The 18,927-nt window shown below is 54.6% G+C and overlaps 1 protein-coding gene across 2 annotated transcripts in view; it reads right to left on the reverse strand.

Annotated features, from left to right (window-relative positions):
* The window catches only part of CRISPLD2 (cysteine rich secretory protein LCCL domain containing 2), a 67,672-nt gene that overhangs the window by 39,010 nt on the left and 9,735 nt on the right, over positions 1-18,927 (reverse strand). For both annotated transcript variants that reach the window (XM_007172591.3, XM_057534352.1), the window contains exons 2-5: positions 10,598-10,903; positions 6,070-6,188; positions 3,381-3,513; positions 2,814-2,929 (exon numbers count right to left, since the gene is read on the reverse strand). In XM_007172591.3, coding sequence (XP_007172653.2) covers positions 2,814-2,929; positions 3,381-3,513; positions 6,070-6,188; positions 10,598-10,837 — 608 coding nt within the window. In that variant the 5' untranslated portion in view covers positions 10,838-10,903. The remainder of the gene's footprint in view (positions 1-2,813; positions 2,930-3,380; positions 3,514-6,069; positions 6,189-10,597; positions 10,904-18,927) is intronic.

Here is an 18,927-nt window from a genome sequence, read left to right on the forward strand (position 1 = left end):
CTGGGGCCAGCCCCTGGTGACAGCAACGTGCTCTCTGAGCATTTGCTAAACCAACATCCTCATTGGGTGACGTTTCTGACGGCTGTCCAGGGTGGCCGAGGAGGGGTCCTGAGAGTGATGGCCGGGAGACAAGTGCAGAAAACACACACTCTGCTTGCCCCCGGACGGCTCAAAATAGCGGAACAGCATCACCCAGGGCCACGTGGGCATCGGGCCTGGGGAGAGTGGGAGGGGGGCTGGGGGGTACTGTTATAATCTGCACCCACGGATGGCAAAATAACATCCCCCACCAGGCTGCAGACCCTGCTCCGCTGAGCACCTCTGCCCTGTATGCAGGCAGGCTAGGGACTCATGGGGGGCTTCGGGATGACCCTCCCAAATGGACCATCACCAGGCGGACCCAGGGTGCCCCAGCACCTGCCCTGTCACCGGGTGGGGCTCAGTAGGTTTCTTCAGACCATCCGGGCCTCCCAGACAGGCTCCTCCCCTCCCCCAGCCAAGTTCGCCAGCATAGGTAGGTTCCACATTTCCTCAGCGACAAACCGGGTCTCCCACACAGCTGGAGCAGTAACTCTCCGGGTCACCAGTTGTCGATGCGGACTGGGTGCCAGGCGTCCTGTAGACGGGCAACCTCCCCGCTCCCAGCAGCCCCAGGAAGTAAGCATCCTCTCCTCACCCATGAGGCCGTCAAGGTGCAAGACCACCCCACCCCACCCCCTCCCAAAGAGACCTGAGCCCAGACACCACCCCAGGGCCCACCCTCTCAGCCACTGCCCCCTGCACGGCCGGGGGCTCGGACTCTTGAAGAAAGAGGCTGTGGACATCAATGGAAAACCACAAAGACATCTGAAAAAAACTGCCCACCGAACACACAACACCACAGACCAATCTCCCAGACACGGTGTTGAGAGGCAGACGGCAGGCACAAGACGGCATATCTGTCCATTCACAGGAGGGTCCGAACCAGACAGACTGACCGATGGGGAGGGGTGTCAGAATGTCAGCCACTCTGGGGGGCATGAGGGAGCGCCCCCCCCTTCCAGCCTGGGGTCCTGGAAATACTCCCTCCCTTGACCTGGGTGCTAGTTACACAGGTATACATAATGCATACATAATGCATATACATATGCATGGACTGAACGTGTGTGCCCACCCCCCAATTCGTATGATGAAACCCTAACCCCCAACGTGGCTGCATTTGGAGATGGGGCCTCGGAGGAGGTGATTAAGGTTAAATGAGGTCACAAGGGTGGGACCCTGATCTGACAGGATTAGTGTCCTTATAAGAAGAGACACAGAGAGCTCAATTCCCCCTCCCTCTCCCTCCCCCTCCAACCCCCAGCACACACTGAGGAAACGCTACGTGGAGACACAGGGAGACCGTGGCCATCCGTGAGCCAGAAAGAGACTCCTCACTAGAAACTGACCCTGCTGGACCCTGATCTGGACTTCCAGCCTCCAGAGCTGTGAGAAATAAATGTGTATTGCTCAAGCCACCCGATCTGTGGTATTCTGTTACGGCAGCCTGAGCTGACTAATACATGTCTATATGTGTGAAAATTTATCCAGCTGTGCTCTTAGGATTAGTGTACTTTACTGTACACAAGTCATTATTTTTTCAAGAAAGCGGTAAAGACTAAATAAGGGAAGAATGGTATTTCTGGTTGGATCTTCTAGTGTATTTTTTAATATAAAGACTTAAATCAAATGATTCCTCACTCCCCACCTGCCACTCTGCAAGGAGTTCCACCATGGGGACCACCTTACTGCTCTTCATTGGGGCTCAGGTCCCTCCCATGGATGACGTAACCCCCCTGCCCTCATCCCTGTGGGCTGCTTGAGACACCATTACCACAGGCGTGCCAGATGGTTTACAGAGAGTTTCTATCTTCCTCCCAACCTCAGCGATTCCCTCTTCATCCCACCTTCTCACGGCCACTCCTGATCCAACCCAGTAAATGAGGTCATTCCTGCTTCATGCAGTCATGGAGAAAACATGCCTCAAGGGCACACTGCGTGCAGGGCCCAGTGCTAGGATGGCGGCCAGCCCAGTGGCCAGTGTGCAAACCACAGGCTGTAAACTGGGTGAGCCAGTCTCTGAGAATCAGCACATACTTGTCTGATGAGCAACGGAGGTGAATGAGTAAAGGGATAAGTGACACATTGATGACATCAGGATGCTGTAAAGAGGAAGAGAGACTATGACCTAAAGGTGTGATGAGGTCCCTTCTGGGAGGGGAAATATAAAGATGCAAAAACTAGGACTAGCATGAATACCTATTTTCTAGAGTGCTATCTGCTGCGTATTTTCAGAGAAAAAGAATCCCTATGACAGACCCCACTGGTTGCCCAGCCAACTACTCCTGCTTCTGACTCTTTCAAGTAGCCCCATGGGATGACTTGCAAAGCCAACTGGGGCAGTTCCATTGGTCAAAGCCAACTGGGGCAGTCTGGTTCCCTCTTGTCCATGAGTGGTCTAGTTCTGGCCAATGACATAAGGAGAAAGCGGGCCAGGGGTGAGAAAAGCCTAAGGAGAGAGGCCTTTTCTACCATTCTCTTCCCTTCTGTTTGGGAAGATGTGATGACTGGTGCTCTACAGCCATCTTGGGACCGTGAGGAGAGGACAATACAGCAAGAAGACAGAAAGTTCTCATTGACATGTTGAGCTATTAAGCTAACCTAGATACACCAACCTCTAGATGCCTTGTTATGTGAAATAATAAAGAGATTTTACCACTGAAGCCAGTTTTAGTTGGGTCTTCCATAGCAGGCAAACACACCCCAACCCATAAAACCATGTCACTTGTTCTTACTTTGGAGAGTAATTGCAGACGAGGTAGACCGCATTCTCCCAAACATCTCCCCAGACATTCATCCTCTGGCAGGTGTTCACGGCACAGCCAATCTTGGTGGTTGTGGCCCAAACTATCTGAAAAGATGACATCCATACATCTGAGCTCAAGGGACAAATGACCAGGGTGACATAATCTGGCCTGGATCCATAAGGTGCTGGCACGAAAGGGGTGTGTGGTGAGGAGGTGAAGGACCAGATTCTTCCCCTAACCCATTAAAGATCCACACATTTGTTTAAAACAAAAGCAAACAAACAAAAAAAGAACAAAAAAACACACAAGGAAAATCCCCCAGCAATGTAAAGCTGCCATAGAAGTTTCTAGTGCTTACTCTCAGTTTCCATATTTGTGAACTGGCCACAAACAGCCTGGCCCACCAGCTATACTTTGAGTAGCGCCGAATTAAAGGAAAAAATTAAGGCAATGATAGAGCAGAGGTTTTCTGACTGGGCAACAGTCCCACAGGGCCAGGTGAGTGACAGTGTTTGGGGGTGCCAGGCTGAGGTCACACCTGATCTTCAGCCTTACCTGTGTGTAGTGGGTGCACATGGTCCCAGAGCACCTCTCCGGACACCAGGGGTTGCACTCGTGGGGGTAGGGGTAGGTGTAGTCCTTCACCTCGTCGTACCAGGACTGCACGTGGAAGCCAGGAGAGCGATACCTGCAGGGGCAGATCAGCTTGTTATGTGCCGGCCACCAAGCACCCAACGACGGAGACCCCCGCTGGCAGCACCGCCACCCATGGGGCAGCTGGAGGGGGCGCTCCTTTGGGCCAACAGCCCCGTATCCCACCCAGTATCTGTTAAAAGTGCTTAAAACCCGAATTGGCCTCCTCTGGGTGCCAGGAGTGTCCCTGGGTGACCTACAAGCCACCAGTGTGTGTGGGAAACTTTTACCTGGCCCTCGGTGAGCTCTTTTTTATGTTAATAATTATGTATTAATTTTCACGTACATTTGGGGAATCCCATATTTCACAGATATTACTGCTAAGACAAAACTGAAGGTGCAAGTCCATTTAAAGTCAACGTAGAGAAAAACAGTAAGTAGATAACTGAACAGATCCTGCCCAGATAACTGAACTGTGGCAGGGGAGGGTCTGGAAGTTGGGAAACAGCTGGCTATGGGGGACAGGGCAGACAGGTCCCTGTCACACACACACACACGCACACGCACACACACACACACCCCAAAGAGCAGCCTAAAGCCTCACGTTTCTGTAACGTCATGACCAGCTTCGTTCCTTGGCTGCCAGGGGACCCGAGGACTCAGACACAAGGCAGAAAACTCATTCAAGGCACAGGAACCCACAGGTGTGCAGAGCCCTGCAGTCAGCTGGGCAAACCCTTGTACCAAGCTCCCCTTTGGGATTTTATCACCTGAGCCCTCCCTCGTCCCCAACCCTGAGGAGCACGCCCCCAGCCACTGTTGGTGGCCGCCGCCCCCTCGCTTCAACCCTGTCTGCCAGGTTGGCACCGGGAAAGAAAATAAACCAGATTGGAACCCCTGTTGCTGTCACCAGCAAGCGTAAACAAAGTGGTTTCAATAAAGAGAACAGATGTGGTGGCGACTGGTGACTTCTGAGGGCACTGTGGGGACCCGGGTGGTTAGAAGTCTTGTAACAATTACTGTCAGCACCCAGGGAATGGTGGCGGTCAGTGCCGTGGCTGGAGAAGCAGCCTCCCTTCCTGGGGCCAGCTCGGGGAAAGAGACACACGCAGCAACAGAGCTCTAGGGCCACGGGGAACCCATCACCAGTCTGTCTATTTCCCTGGAACCTCAGAGCCAGGCTGGGGTGGTTTCGGAAAGAGAACAGTTGGCTGCAGAGGGGCCTTCAGAAGAGGGTCTCTTTTGTAAAGTGAGTTGGCAATATTCATCCAGAAGGGGGACAGTCTTTGTGCCCTGGGACCCATCAGTCCTACTCCTCAGAGTTTTCTAATGAAATCATTCAAATGAGCCAAGCGGGAAAAGAAAAAGAAAAAAACCTAGCTACAAGAATGGAATGGCTTGGGCTTCCCTGGTGGTGCAGTGCTTAAGAACCCTCCTGCCAATGCAGGGGACACGGGTTCAATCCCTGGCCCGGGAAGATCCCACACGCCGCGGAGCAACCAAGCTCGTGCGCCACAACTACTGAGCCTGCGCTCTAGAGCCCACGAGCCACAACTACTGAAGCCCGTGTGCCACAACTACAAAGCCCACGTGCCTAGAGCCCACGCTCCGCAACAAGAGAAGCCACCGCAATGAGAAGCCCGTGCACGGCAACGAAGAGTAGCCCCCGCTCACCGCAACTAGAGAAAGTCCACGCGCAGCAATGAAGACCCAACGCAGCCCAAAAAAACCAAAAACCAAAACACAAATAAATAAATTAATTAAAAAAAAACAAAAGAATGGAATGGCTAAATTCCAGTCTGTCGACTTGATGGCCCACAGGCAGCCTTGACGACGTGATAACCATGACAACTATGTAACAGAAAATGGTTTGATATCGTATGAGAAGGAAAAAAAAAAAAAGAATTAACAGCTGTCCTGGCCACAGTTACAGCTACGTGAAAACATGCCGGCCCACAGCCAGATGCACCTCAGAAGCCCAGGAACACGCAAAGAGCTGAACCAGGGCAGTGGATCAATGGGTTTGGCTCCCTTTAGACATTTTCTCTTAATGCTGTCACAAGACTGAGCTCGTAAAAAGCAGAAAAGGACACTGGGTTGCTGTGGTCCCAGGAAGTCACACCTCTGGACCCGTGGTGACACCCGCCCGGGTCCCTCCCGGAAAGGCACTGGCTAAAGGAAAATGCAGCTGCTCGTGGACCCATTACACGCCACGCTTAAAGAGCTGGAAATAGAGTAAATAGGCGGCTGAAGGCAAGCAAACCCTGACCCGAACTTTGAGGGGCTGTTTCCAGTCCAGACCAACTTCTCAATAAGTGCGGCAAAACGAAAGCAGACCCCGGGACCCTGGGCCCCCATTCGGAGGACTCGTGTGCACAGCACGTGGTCAGAGAGTCTTAACCGGCCAGAAGACGTTTTGTCCATTTCCTCTAAGGCAACCAGCCCCCAGGCCGGGAGGGGCTGCCAGCTGGCTTGGGTGCTCGGGAATGTGGCCCGGTTGACCTGGGGGAAGGTCCGTGGGTGACATTTAACAGACACTGTCAAGGCCTTGGAGGTTTGGCGGCGTGAGTGAGACCCCCGTTCACAAGCAGGGGGTCACAGCGGCTCTTACCTGCCCCAGTGCACGGCCAAGTTCTGCCCGATGGACACCAGCAGGCTGTTGGGCCCATGCTCCCAGATGCACTCCTGGGCCCAGGCCACCGCCGACCTCTCCAGCTCTTCATCCCAGGTCTGCAAGGGGACGAGAAATGGGCACCAGGAGGTCAGGGTCAGGGCTGGGTGTAAGAACCCAAACTGCAGAGACGTCCCCAGCTCAGGCCCTGGGAGACCCCGAGGGCCAGGCTTCAGCTTCCGCGACACTGGACACAGGGACGTCGTGCATTGTCTCCGACGCGTTCCTTGCTCGGGAGGTGGGAAGTGGACGGTCAGCAAAGAACCTAGAGGAGCCCCGATCCTCAGAGCACCTGCTCAGCCCCTAACTTGTCAGGGACACTGGCAAGTCCCTTCTCTCAGCCTCAGTCTCCTCATCTGTGAAATGGGAGGATGAATAAATCCTGGAGATGAATGACGGTGATGGTGGTGATGGTTGCACAATGGTGTGAATGTAGTTAATGCCACTGAACAGTGCATTTAAAAATGGCTGAAATGGTAAGTTTTATATTACGCATATTTTACCATTATATATATGTATGTATATATTTTTTTAGGTAGCAAGAAATATCTTCAACTCGCCCAGTCCTGTTCCCCTCCGGCACAGCCCTCCCTGAGTCAGGGGTCTGGGCCAAAGAATCTGCAGCCCTCTCGCCTCCCAGCCGGCCCAGGAAGCACACATAACTCCTCAAGAAACAACACGGTGAACAAGGCAAGCAGGGTCACTTCTCTTCTGCGGAGGGACAGATGCCAAGCGGCCCTCCCAGCTGCGAGCCAGCAGCTGCCCCGCCCCCTCCCAGAGTCTTGGGGCAGATGTTCCAGCTCATGGGCAGCCAGGGGCTGTCCCTCGCTCTGGGAAGCCCCAGCCCCGGCACACAGTAGTTGCTCACTGAAAGCCTATCCAGGCAGAGCCCCGGGACCATCCAGGAACAGGAACAGGAGACTGGTTGAACCAACTGTGGGACCCCTGAACGGGAGCTGCCCACTGCCCTCTCCTCCTCCTGTCTCGCCGTCTCCTTCTGGCCAAGATAACTGCGACTCCTCAACATCCAGGGGCAAGTCCTGCCCCAGGGCAGACGCCTCAGGGGGCCTGGGGTCACACCTCTTGACCCGACGCCCATTTCAGCTGCAGGGGACATTCTGGGTTTGTCGCAGACAGTGCCCCACCTTCAGCGCCCACCAAACCCTGCACCACTTCTGCCTCGGATCTTTCTCCAGTGCCCAAGCACAGCCTGAAACAGGGTGTCAACACCCCCGGAGGCCACACTCAGTCAGTGGGAGACAGGCCTGTTGATAAGAGCACGCACCTCCCACCTTCAGAGGGCAGGGCAGTGAGGTGCTCTTGTTAGGTGAACCTGGGTACGGTGCCAGGCTCTGCCTCTTGCTGGCTGTGTGACTTCAAGCAAATGGCTTCACCTCTCTGTGCCTCTGTTTCCCTATCTCTAAATGGGCTAATGGTACCTGGAATAGGATGTGGGGGAAGGTTGAATGAGAGCAGGCATGGAGCCCCCAGACGAGAAGCAAAGTAGCTCTCAGTCAATGGTACCTGGATATTAAGGAACTTAACTTTCTCAAGCACCCACCAGGTGCCAGGGCATTCATCATCTGAACACCTGCCAGCTGCAGGGAACATTAGCACCATTTTCTTATTTAATTCCCCCAACAAGCCCTGGAGGTATGTTTTATCTCTCCACTGTTACAGATAAAACAAACAAACAAACAAACGAAAACCTCTGAGGTTAAGAGAGGTTAAGTAACTTGCCTAAGGTCACCCAGCTAGGAACTTGTTAGAACTTTAACAAGCCAGCCGTGTCTGGCTTCCAAGGGGGCTCTTCCTGCTCTGCACGCTGCCACCAAGTGCTGGTCCCACTTCACTAAAATAATAATGGTTACTAAAATCATAGCAACAGTATAATTCACGTTTATTTAGTATCATGCATTATCTTATTGACTCCTCCAAACAACTCTGTGAGAAAGGTACTTTTGTCGTCACCGTTGTGCTTGGTGAGGAATTATAAACGCAGAGAGGCTAAGTAATCTGCCTAAGTCACACAGTTAGCATGTGGCAGCTACCTAACCCCAGGCAGGCTGGCTCCAGAGCTTGTCCACTCATAAAACCTCAAAGTGGGGTATCTTAACTTCTGGAGGTTTAAAATCCACCTCTCAGTGCTGAGCGTGTTTCAAAGGACTGTGGCTCGAAGCCCCAGCGAGCAGGGCCGAGCAGGAAGCCATGGATCTGAGACACTTTCTCAAATCAGTGCCACTTGTCTGGGTGGAGACGGGCCGGGCAGCTCTGGGCCGAGGATGCCGGGAGGGAGGGGATGGTGCTGAGCCTTGGACTGCCGGCCCTGCCCCGCGGCCCCCTGCTCAGAGGCGGCCCCCTGCTCAGAGGCGGCCTCAACAACACCCCTAAAGGCTCTACTTCCCCCACAGGGGGGCTGTTGAGACCGAAGGAGCCAGAGCCCAGCTCCAACCCTGAGATACCATGAAGTAAACAAATAGGAAAACACAGCAGGCTAATCACAGGCTGCCCAGGGCCTGTCCCTGCCTGCTGCATCCCCAAGCTCCTTTCCCCTGCCCTGCATCTCCCCCACAAGCACCGGACAAGCACAGGGCATGAGGAAAAGACCGGCAGAAACCCAGCCTGCTCCCCACAGGAGGCAGGAAACGGCCACGACCCTGGCAGGGCTGGGGCTCAGTCAAGCTTCAGGCCCAGGAAAATGCCTGCTCCCTGGTAGGCACCACACGGGGCCTTGGGGTGGGGAGGGGCACAGGATGCAGGGTGACTGATCCAGAAAGAGGTGGAGAGTGTCTTTTCCCCACAGGGACAGACGCCAAATGACCAGCTGCTGGGAAGGAGCGGGGAGGAGTCCGTGCCCTAAAAAGAAAATCCACCCTGATTCTCTCCACCTTTAACCCTATAAAGGTCTGCGCAGCTGCCCCATGCGTTAGCGTGTTGAAAGGGCGCCCACTCTGCCTCCTAAAATTATCACAGCCCCTTCGGAATAAATGTCTGGACCATTTTCTTCAGGGAAAAGAGAAATGGTTTCATAACGAGTTCCCAGAGGACTCGGGGCTTGCTCGGGGCTCTGCGCAGACGGGCATCCATTCATCCGTCCCACAGCTGGCGATGGGCCACCTCGCGCAAGCACAGACAAGGACACCAAGGGACTCACAGGCACACGGGCAGGTGACCGACCGTGAGGGTGGCCAAGGTCGGAGCACAGGCAACACAGAGAGCGGCAGCTGAGAGTCCAGAGGAAGGAGAGGGCCCGGGGCCAGGGCTGCAGGGAGGTGGATACGGGAGTGATGAAGGTGCAGCCCTCCTGGGGACGGGGGGTGGGGGTGGGGTCTGTAACACACACAGCACCCAGAGGCCTCTGCGGCCAAAGGCAAGGGAGGGAAACAGGCTATCCAGACAGACAAGGGCTCCTGATAGGAGCCCTCGGATGTGGGGCGAGAAACGCAGAGGGCACCGAGGCTCCTGCCAGGGCAAAGGCTGGAAGAGAGTGAGATTTAGGAACTATAACGTGATACCAGGATGCAGAATGGGCCGGAAGAGGGCAAGATGGGAGGTGAAACAGCCCCCGCCCCCACCCCAGGGCTGAGGCTGCCCCGATAATCAAGGGAGGATGGAAAAGGCTGGAGAAAGAGCCCCTGGTACCGGTGGGGTCGGGGGTGGGGGGGGAGCGTGGAGAGGGGACAAGAGCATGGGTCCTGGACTCAGCCAGACCCAGGTCAGCATTCGCCTCCGCCTCTACAGCTGTGTGACCTCGGGCCTCGGTTTCGCAGTCTGTAAAGTGGGGGGATACCATGGCGCCCGTTTCACAGGGCTGGGGGGATGGGACACAGAGACACATGAGTGAGGGCAGAGCTGGGGACGTGCACCAGGGAGCCGGCTGCCCCTGCTGCTCCGAAACGCGGGGCTTCTCCAGACGCACAGGGGACCCTCCACTGTCCCTCCTCTACAGCTCCTCCCCAGCAGACACCCCATCACTCACGGACTCGGCCACCCCTCGCTCCTCAGACGGAAGGCGCAGCTAAACGGTGGGGTGAAGCTAAGGGTGACACAAGGACAGCGGTAACAGCACAGCCCCAGGGCTGAGCATCTGTGCCAGGCAGTCAACACATATGCCGTGAGACGGTCACGGGGGCCACATGAGGTGGGATTTCCAAAGTAGACGCTGAGGCTCAGACTGGCTAAGGAGACATCAAGGTCACACAGTGAAGACGTAGCAGAGCTGGGGTCGGACTCACCAAAGCCCAGCCCTTGACCCTCCCCCTCCCCCTCCCCCTCCAGGAGGGTCTGGGAGGAAGAGTCAAGGGCGGGGAGCTCGGGCTGAGCTACAGAGAGGTGCAGCCTATGCTGATCGGGTAGGGCATCCGGAACAGAGGCAGGGGGCCCTCTCTCACCAGAAGTCCCCAAGCCTGCCATCCCCCACCCCTCCCCCCGCTGATGGGGCCAGCCCCAGTGGTGCCCCAGCGCTCACCATGTACTCCATGTTGGAGGCCGGTGGCGACACCTGGCCCCGCAGCTTGTTGTGAAGCATGAGGATCTCCTCCTTGTCCAGCCTGGGGATGGCCCTCCGGACCCGGGAGTGGGGTCTGTCCTGCTGGTATTTGCTGAGCAGCTTCTCTAGGTGCGTGACATTGGGCAGGAAAAAGCCTTGGGCTCCACAGACCAGCAGCACCAGCCCCAAGGGCACAATGCCGTTCAGGACACAGCTCATGGCTCCACGCTGGCAGCAAGGGCTGGGATGACAGGGTGGCCTGGGCTCCTGAGGTGCTCGTGTGCTCTGAAAAGAAGCAGAGGGCGGCGGGAGAAGTCGGTCAGTGTCAAACCCGCGACGGCAGTGACCGGACCGGACATCATTCTCCCCACTTTGCAGATGCGGAGACTGAGGCCACAGAAGCTAAACCACCAAGGTCCCGCAGGCAGGAAGTGGTGGAGCTGGGATTCAAGCCAAGGGTCTCCAGCAAGGCAAGCTGCCTGATGCCGCATGGGACAGCCTGGCTCAGTCTCTCCTGGACTCAACTTCTCATGGAGCCATCTATGCTCGCTCTGAGTCAGCATTTGGACTCATTCAGGACTGCGGTGGGTCGACGGCCTGAATTAAGCTCCATCTCCTGCCCCCAAAAGAGATTGCTAAAGTCATTTCACATCGCGAAAGGGCGTGCCGTGAACCAACGTGAGTGGCAAACTTCCTGGTCCCTGTGAAGTAAGACTCAGTTCCCAAAGCGATTGTCAGGCATCCCCAGACCCATCACTGCATGAGGTCCCACCTATCACGGCCCTTCCACCGGGTACCACCTGTGAAACCGTCACACACTACGACACAATCTCCCAGGACCCAGCCAGGGACCCAGCCGTGCACTCTGCCGATTTGCTCCTTGGAGAAAGTGACAGTACAAAGAGAGAGGACCTCCAAGGGGTATCTGTGTACCCGCTCTCATCCCATCCCTGCCTGGCAAACCCCCTAAACAGCCTGGCACGCAGCCTCCCTCAGGCAGCTTCTGTCTGACAATGAGCTCGCTACAGGCACTGCCGGGTGTTAGTTACCCTTTTGGCTGCTAAGTTAGGGCTTCATATGGGTTATTAGTACCCAACAACTGCATCAGCAGGGCCGAGGGGACAGAAGATGGCGGCTGGGACTCCCGGTCCTTCAAGGCCCATCTTGGAGCTGCACTTCCCAAGGAGCATTTCTGGAACCCTAACCCTGACACGTGCCGGGCTGGGGGCCGTGGTGCACGGCCTCATGGTCCCATTGGTTGGGATTCACTCCTCTCAGAGACCCCCGGTGCCAACTGTGGTGAATCCCTCACTTTATGACCCATCAAGGATCTTGACGATCCCTCCTTGCCTTTGGGCTACAGGCCCTTTTCCCAAATGACGCCGCTTACTAACCTTTCTTAGTTAGCGTCTTAGGAAAAGCTGCCTTAGTCTTGGAATACACTTAGTAATTTTAAAATTCCACGGCCCAAAGTTAATTTGTTAGGTGAATTTCCGCTGTGCCTTGTGTTTCTTCCCAGAACCCTTCCTGAGCATCTACGTGGGCCAGTCACCTCATTATGTCATTTCCAATCCTCACGACAACCCAGGAGGTCGGTCTGTTATCACTCCCATTTTACAGGTGAGGAGGCTGAGGCTTGGAGTGCCGGTCCCAAGGCCGCTGTACTGGCAAGACTCGAACCCAGGTGTGATGTCTCTGAGGGTCCGGGATTTCCCATCATGCCACCCTGGCTCCATGGGTCACACTAAAGGTCACAAGCGTGGTCTTCCTCCTGGCTTATTGTCTGGTCCAAGAAGACAAGGCAGGGCTTGAATGAGTGTGTTCGTTCACCCTCTCGCCTCTGCTTTACTCCCAAGGAGAGTCCGTCAGTCACCCAATGACCTTTATTAGACACCTATTTTGTGCTGGGCGCTGGGACACGAAGATGAAAAGGGCGCTGTCCTGGCCTCAGGGAGCTCTCAGTTGGGCAACAGGCGAGGAAACCCACAGCCCCTACCCAGCGGGACAGGCCTGACAAGACAGCGCGGGGAGCTGGTGGGAGGGGCTCCAGGGCCCCCTTGGATGGGGGGGAGGCAGCCAAGCCTGGACGCTGACCCACCCGGAACCCCGGGTGGCCCCTCTGGTCTTCTCCTATACCAGCAACAGCTGGGTTTTCACCGGTCGCGTGGTCTGGGGCTGCAAGCTGGCAGCTGGAGGAGGACACCCTCAAGGACGCATCTGGGGCATCCCAGGAGGCAGAGCTGGAGTGGAGGAGCTATGGGAACGCGGCAGTTCCCATCTCCAACCCTGGAAACTCTCCAGGGTCCTGACCGAGCTTACGCTTCAGATAAATATAACCGCCATGTAGGGGGAGGCCTGACTCCTTGGGGTGGGTGAGATGTGGCCTCCCTCCCGAGGAGTTCCCTTTGGGGCAGAGCCGCAGGGACCTGGGTTAGGGTGGGGGACTTCTGAGTGCTCGTTCGCCCTGTGGGGATCAAGCCAGAAACGCAGAAGCTCCCAGGGTCCCTGACGTCTCCCTGCTTAGTCACACCACCATATACGAGCATTTCCCAGCTGCAGAGGCCAGGCTGAAAAGGATGCCAAAACGCACTGACACTGGGTTAAGATTTAGGACAAAGAAGGAGCGGGATCGACATCACGGAGTGTCCACTCGGGCGTCACGGCAACACCCGATTTGCTTTACTCTTCGGCATCCTGAAGGGCAGGGCACCCCAAAAGGCATGAAATAGGAATTGCTTACACGACTCAACTAAACTGGGTTTGGTTTAAATCACCAACGGGCACAACTCAAATGACTCTCAGTAGGGGGATGGGTAAATGAATTGTGAGTCAGTGTGGGTGGAATATTATACAGCAAGTAAAAATGATGACTTGGAGCTCTGTGAGTGTTGGCATAAACAAAGCTCAAATCTGATGTTGGGCTAAAAAAGCAAGCTGTAGAATACTATGCTAATTTAACCTGACTGCCACAATTTGTACATATAAAACTTATAAGGAGTATATTATATTTGGAAAAAAATGTAAAAAATAAAATTAAAAGTACAGCACGAAAGAGGAAAAAAAAAGAATACTATGCTAATGGTACTATTTGTGTGCATTTTAAGGCATATAAACCAAACCTTGTATAGTTTATAGATATGTGTATATGTACATACATCTGTGTATATGTGTGTATTATATACACATGTATTATACGTGTATGTACATATATGTATATGGTGTGTGTGTGCACGTGTGTGCGCCTGCATGTGTTTGTACTGTAAAACCGGGACTGAACAGACCAAGTTCATGGTGGTAGATGATGCCAGGGTGAGGGAAATTGAACCAGGAAGGAGAATATGAGGGAACTCATCTTTATGTCTAATATATTGTTTCTATTAAAAGTCTCGGTACTTCCCTGGTGGCGCAGTGGTTAAGAATCCACCTGCCAATGCAGGGGTTTGAACCCTGGTCCGGGAAGATCCCACATGCCATGGAGCAACTAAGCCCGTGCGCCACAACTACTGAGCCTATGAGCCACAACTACTGAAGCCCCCGTGCCTAGAGCCCATGCTCTGCAACAAGAGAAGCCACCGCAATGAGAAGCCCGCGTACCGCAACGAAGAGTAGCCCCCGCTCGCTGCAACTAGAGAGAGCCCGTGTGCAGCAACGAAGACCCAACACAGCCATAAATTCATTAATTAATTAATTAATTTAAAAAAAAATCTCAAGCAAATACGGCAAAGTGTAAGCTCCGTTCACGCTGAGTGGACAGGCTGAGTTGGCAGGAACTGTGATGTAGTCGCCAGAGGAGGGTGTCCTCGGGGGCCGGACCTCGGTGGTGAGTGCATACTAGCCTTTGGACTTGTCTATTTTAAATTTTTAAAAATATTAATGAATAAAACAAAGCAAAATGCCAAAGCATGAAAGGACAGTGAAACCACTGCTGGTTCCAAGTGCATTCTCCCGGCATGTTCTCCTGAACGAGGGCGACCTTATTCCAGAACACTTGGGTCGGCCGCCTTCACTCTGAACATTCAAGGGCCTTGCTTGGTCCATGGGCCGCAGACGGGTCCTTCCCTCCAAGGTTCCGGAGACAACTGATAAAGCCTCGGCTGGAGCTTCAGAGTTGGGAGAACCATGGGGTTGGTTGGTTGGTTGGTTGGTTTATGGCCACACCGCGTGGTTTGCGGGATCTTAGTTCCCCAACCAGTGATTGAACCTGGGCCCTCAGCACTCAGAGCACAGAGTCCTAACCACTGGACCACCACGGAATTCCCAACCCTGGGGTTTAGTCAAACCTTCCCACGGGGAGAAACACAAGTGAAAAGAGGCGTTTCTCCAAGTGGCTTCTCCACCTCGAGACAGTCGCTAGCCTGGACCACACCGACGTGTCTTGGGTTGGGCCATTCAGGGCATGGTGCTGGGCGGCGCTATTGGGTCTGAAAGTGGTCTGGCCTGGCTGGAGCTCAGGGAGGGTTGGTGGGGTCCATGCTGGGGAGGGGGCAACGCCTGGACCTTGACGGCTTCTGCTAAGTTCGGGCCACAGGAGAACACTGAAGATTTAAGCAGAATTGTAACAGTAAGGGCTGGCATCTCACATCTACATTCCAGAGCACAGCACTGGGCTGGCACACAGGGAAAAAAAACAGAATCCTGGACTGAGTTGTGTGGCCCGCAAATTCCTATGTCGAAGTCCTAACCCCCAGCACCTCAGACTGTGACTGTATTTGGAGAAAGGGTCTTTAAAGAGGTGATTAAGTTAAAATGAGGTCATATGGGTGAGCCCTGCTCCAGTATGACTGGTGTCCTTATAAGAAGAAGGGATTAGGACACAGACACACACAGAGGGATGAGAGTGTGAGATACAGCAAGGAGACCACCGTCTACACGCCAAGGAGCAAGGCCTAAAAGAAACCAGCCCCGCCGACACCTTGATCTTGGACTTCCAGACTCCAGAAGTGTGAGAAAATGAATTTGTGTTGTTTAAACCACTCAGTCTGTGGTACTTTATCCTGGCAGCCCTGGCAAACTAATACAAGCATCAGATAATAAGTGAGGAAAACTGTTCTAAGTATCCCACTGGCAGCTGTATGGAAGGGGGTAAGGGAGGAACAGAGAGGCAAATGGGGAGGCCAAGGCTGGGATCGTGGCTGGAACCTGGGCAGTGGCGATCGGCGCTGGGTCACAGCACGAGCCCACCAGCCGAGGCGACTTCGCCGGGGCCACGCCAGCCCCCCTTGGCCTTCAGCCCCTTGGCATTCAGCTTCCACTGCCGAAACAGCTCGATCAGAACTTAGGGAAAAAGCACTTCAGCCCCCTTTCCATCTACAATTTAAAAGAAACAGACTCACAGACATAGAGAATAGACTAGTGGTTGCCAAGGGGGAGAGGGGATGGGGGGGGGATGGAGTGGGAGTTTGGGGTTAGCAGATGCAAACTATTATAGAGAATGGATAAACAACAAGGTCCTACTGTATAGCACAGGGAACTACATTCAATATCCTGGGATAAACCATAATGGAAAAGAATATGAAAAAGAATATATATTTGTATAACTGAGTCACTTTGCTGTACAGCAGAAATTAACACAACATTATAAACCAACTATACTTCAATAAAATAAATTAAAAAAAAAAGTTTTCCCAATGAGACACACACACACTGCCCACCACCACCTGGGGCTTTCCAATGACATGTACAGGCCCCCACCAGGGAGGCCGGCGGGGCTTACACGGAGGGAGACCCACCGCACGCCCGTTGCTGCATTTCTCACTTCACCCTCCTGATGATTCAGAGGTTTGGGCTCTATTGCTCCCATTTTACAGATGAGGAGACTGAGGCCCCTGGAGTGTCAGAAACCTGCCCAGGGTCACACAACTGCAAGCAGAAAACCTGGGGCTGGAACGCAGCTCCGTCTGACCTCCAAGCCCCTTTCTCAATGCCACCGTGCCTTCCCGAGGGGTGGGCTTCCTTGGGGATTTCCCGTCACCACCCACACAGGGGAGGGCCGCCCACAAACAACCCAGCACTCACTGCGACCCTCCCTGCCCTTCTCTGCTTCCTGCGTGGAGAGTGGGGCTCAGTGGAGACAGGCACCGTGCCCCACCCCAGGTCAGAGAGTGACTCTGTCAAGAAGGCATCCATTTGTCGCCCCCAGGGGAATGAAACCTTTACATCATGGTGACATTTCACCAAGATACTTCCCGTCATGGGGCTTGGCACCCACCCAGTCTCTATCTGCTGACGCACCTTTGACTAAAATACGACGCCCGCACCGACGGACCCTCTCTGCCGGGCACCCTCCAGCCCTCCTAACGTCCCCGAGGGGCTCACACTTCAGGGGGTCGACCCGAGCTCCCTTCGGTTCCTGGAGATGGAGGGCCACACTCTCCAGCTCTGCACTTTTGTCCCCGGTTTCTCCTAGGGTTGCCAAACGCAAGCTTCATTTCCAGAGAAGCCCTTCTCCACTCTCTGTCCCTGGCCTCCTACCAAAAGCCTGAAACACCCGCGTGGACGGCCGTACAATTCACAGAAACGCTGTCTGGGAGACATCGTCTCCTTGGCCCCAGTTGCAAAACCCAGCCCGGGAGACCACAAACAAGATAACGGCGCCAGGGTCCCAGAAGCACATACCGGGGGGGAGAGGGGGTGCGGGGAGGGGACCAAGAAAGCTTTCAAGCCCCACGGTCAACGGCCAGACCCAACCTGGGGTCAGATTCCTGCAGCACGGCCTCAGCTTTCAGGTGCAGTTGGACTCTGGCTGTTTCCTACCCCATTTTCTGGAAAACAAAACTGAGCCCGGGAGACGTTACGTGGTTATCTGTGAGGTCGCGGGGCTGGTTTGAGGTGGAACCAAGGCTTGAAATCCAGCTTTCTGGACGCGTGGGAACTCTGAGCACGTGACTGCTGCAACGTCGGCTCTACCGTCACCCCTCCACCCCGGCCAAGGCTCCGGGGACATTTAGGGCATCCACGGCCCCGCGTGTCCCCAATCTAGCCGGGGGTCTCCTCGAGGGCCAGCTCCTGGGGGGATGCAGCCACCAAATTCAACTCTCAGGAATGAGAGAAAGAAAGAGAACGTGGTTGAAGTTCGATGTCATCCCGCCTGGGCTGCCTTCGCCTGTGTTTAGGAAAGCCTGCCAGAAAGATGACTCTTAGGACAGAGCCTGCCAGCCGTCAGCCCCAAGGCCGGGCCAAGCTCTCTGCTTTTGCACATGCTGTTCTCGCGGCTCACCCCATGACCCCAGCCTGCCCCGCCCCCGCCCGGGTCCTGCTGATGAATGAAGTCCGGCTCGTGGGTTAAGACTCAACTGCAGGGTCGCTGCTTAATCATGGCCCCAGACCTGTCCGCCTTGTTCACCGGTGAACCGCCAATGCCTGACCTCGTTGGGACGAGGAGATCCGTACATTCACTCCGTAAAATATTTACTGAACACCGCTGGCGCCTCTGGGGGTGAACAAGACTGACAGGTCTGCAGGTATGATTCAGCTCCAGGAGGCTTCCAGAACGCAATGACCCTTCGGCTGAGTCTTCACTGCTCAGCAGGGATGGATCAGCCTGCAGGGGAGGGGGCAGGCTGGGGTCAAGGGACGAGCCGTGGTACGAGGAATGACGGAGATGAGGAACACGAGTGTTACGGTATTACAGGGTTCGCTACGTGGTCTATGGCTAATAGTGCTGCCTATGACAATACTGATGGTGATGTTAAATGCTCCACAGATGCATTGTTTGGAGGGATTTGGGGAAGGCTGGAATTAATAACGGGGAACACAGTGAAGAAGGCTATTCTCTCTTCACCACGTTATTTCAAAGCCCCACCTCTGCTTTGAGACAAAATCTAATTTTTAAAAATCCAATAAATGTCTAATGCTTGTCGGGGGCGGGGGGAAGCCCACCCCTAAACTTGAGACATGCTTCGGCTCACTGCATGCCTGGGGCCTTGGACACTTTTTCCCAGCTTTCCAGGGAAGTGGGCTCCGAGACGTCACAGACCGGGTCTGCGGCGTGAATGTGACCAACTGGCCGGGAACCGGATTCACAGTGGTGACAGTCAGCCGGTTCAGAGGCCAGTGCGGTTGCAGCGCCGGGTCCCCTTCCAGGGCTCAGCTCAGCTGAGTTCACCGGCCGTGGGTGTCGAGGCCTCAGCAGCCTGCCTCCTGTCTGCTCACACTTGCTGCCTTGCCAGCTAAGACTGGCTGCTTCTTGACGGCTGGAACCATTGCTGTGCTGGTAAATGTTTAACAACTGAGGCTCGAAAAACCCCAAAATACCCACCCTGATCTGTAGTGTCTGCCAATTCCCTTGGTGTAAATATTGCCACCCCAGC

This window comes from Balaenoptera acutorostrata, chromosome 19, assembly GCF_949987535.1.
Source record: "Balaenoptera acutorostrata chromosome 19, mBalAcu1.1, whole genome shotgun sequence".
NCBI classification, from domain to species: domain Eukaryota; kingdom Metazoa; phylum Chordata; class Mammalia; order Artiodactyla; family Balaenopteridae; genus Balaenoptera; species Balaenoptera acutorostrata.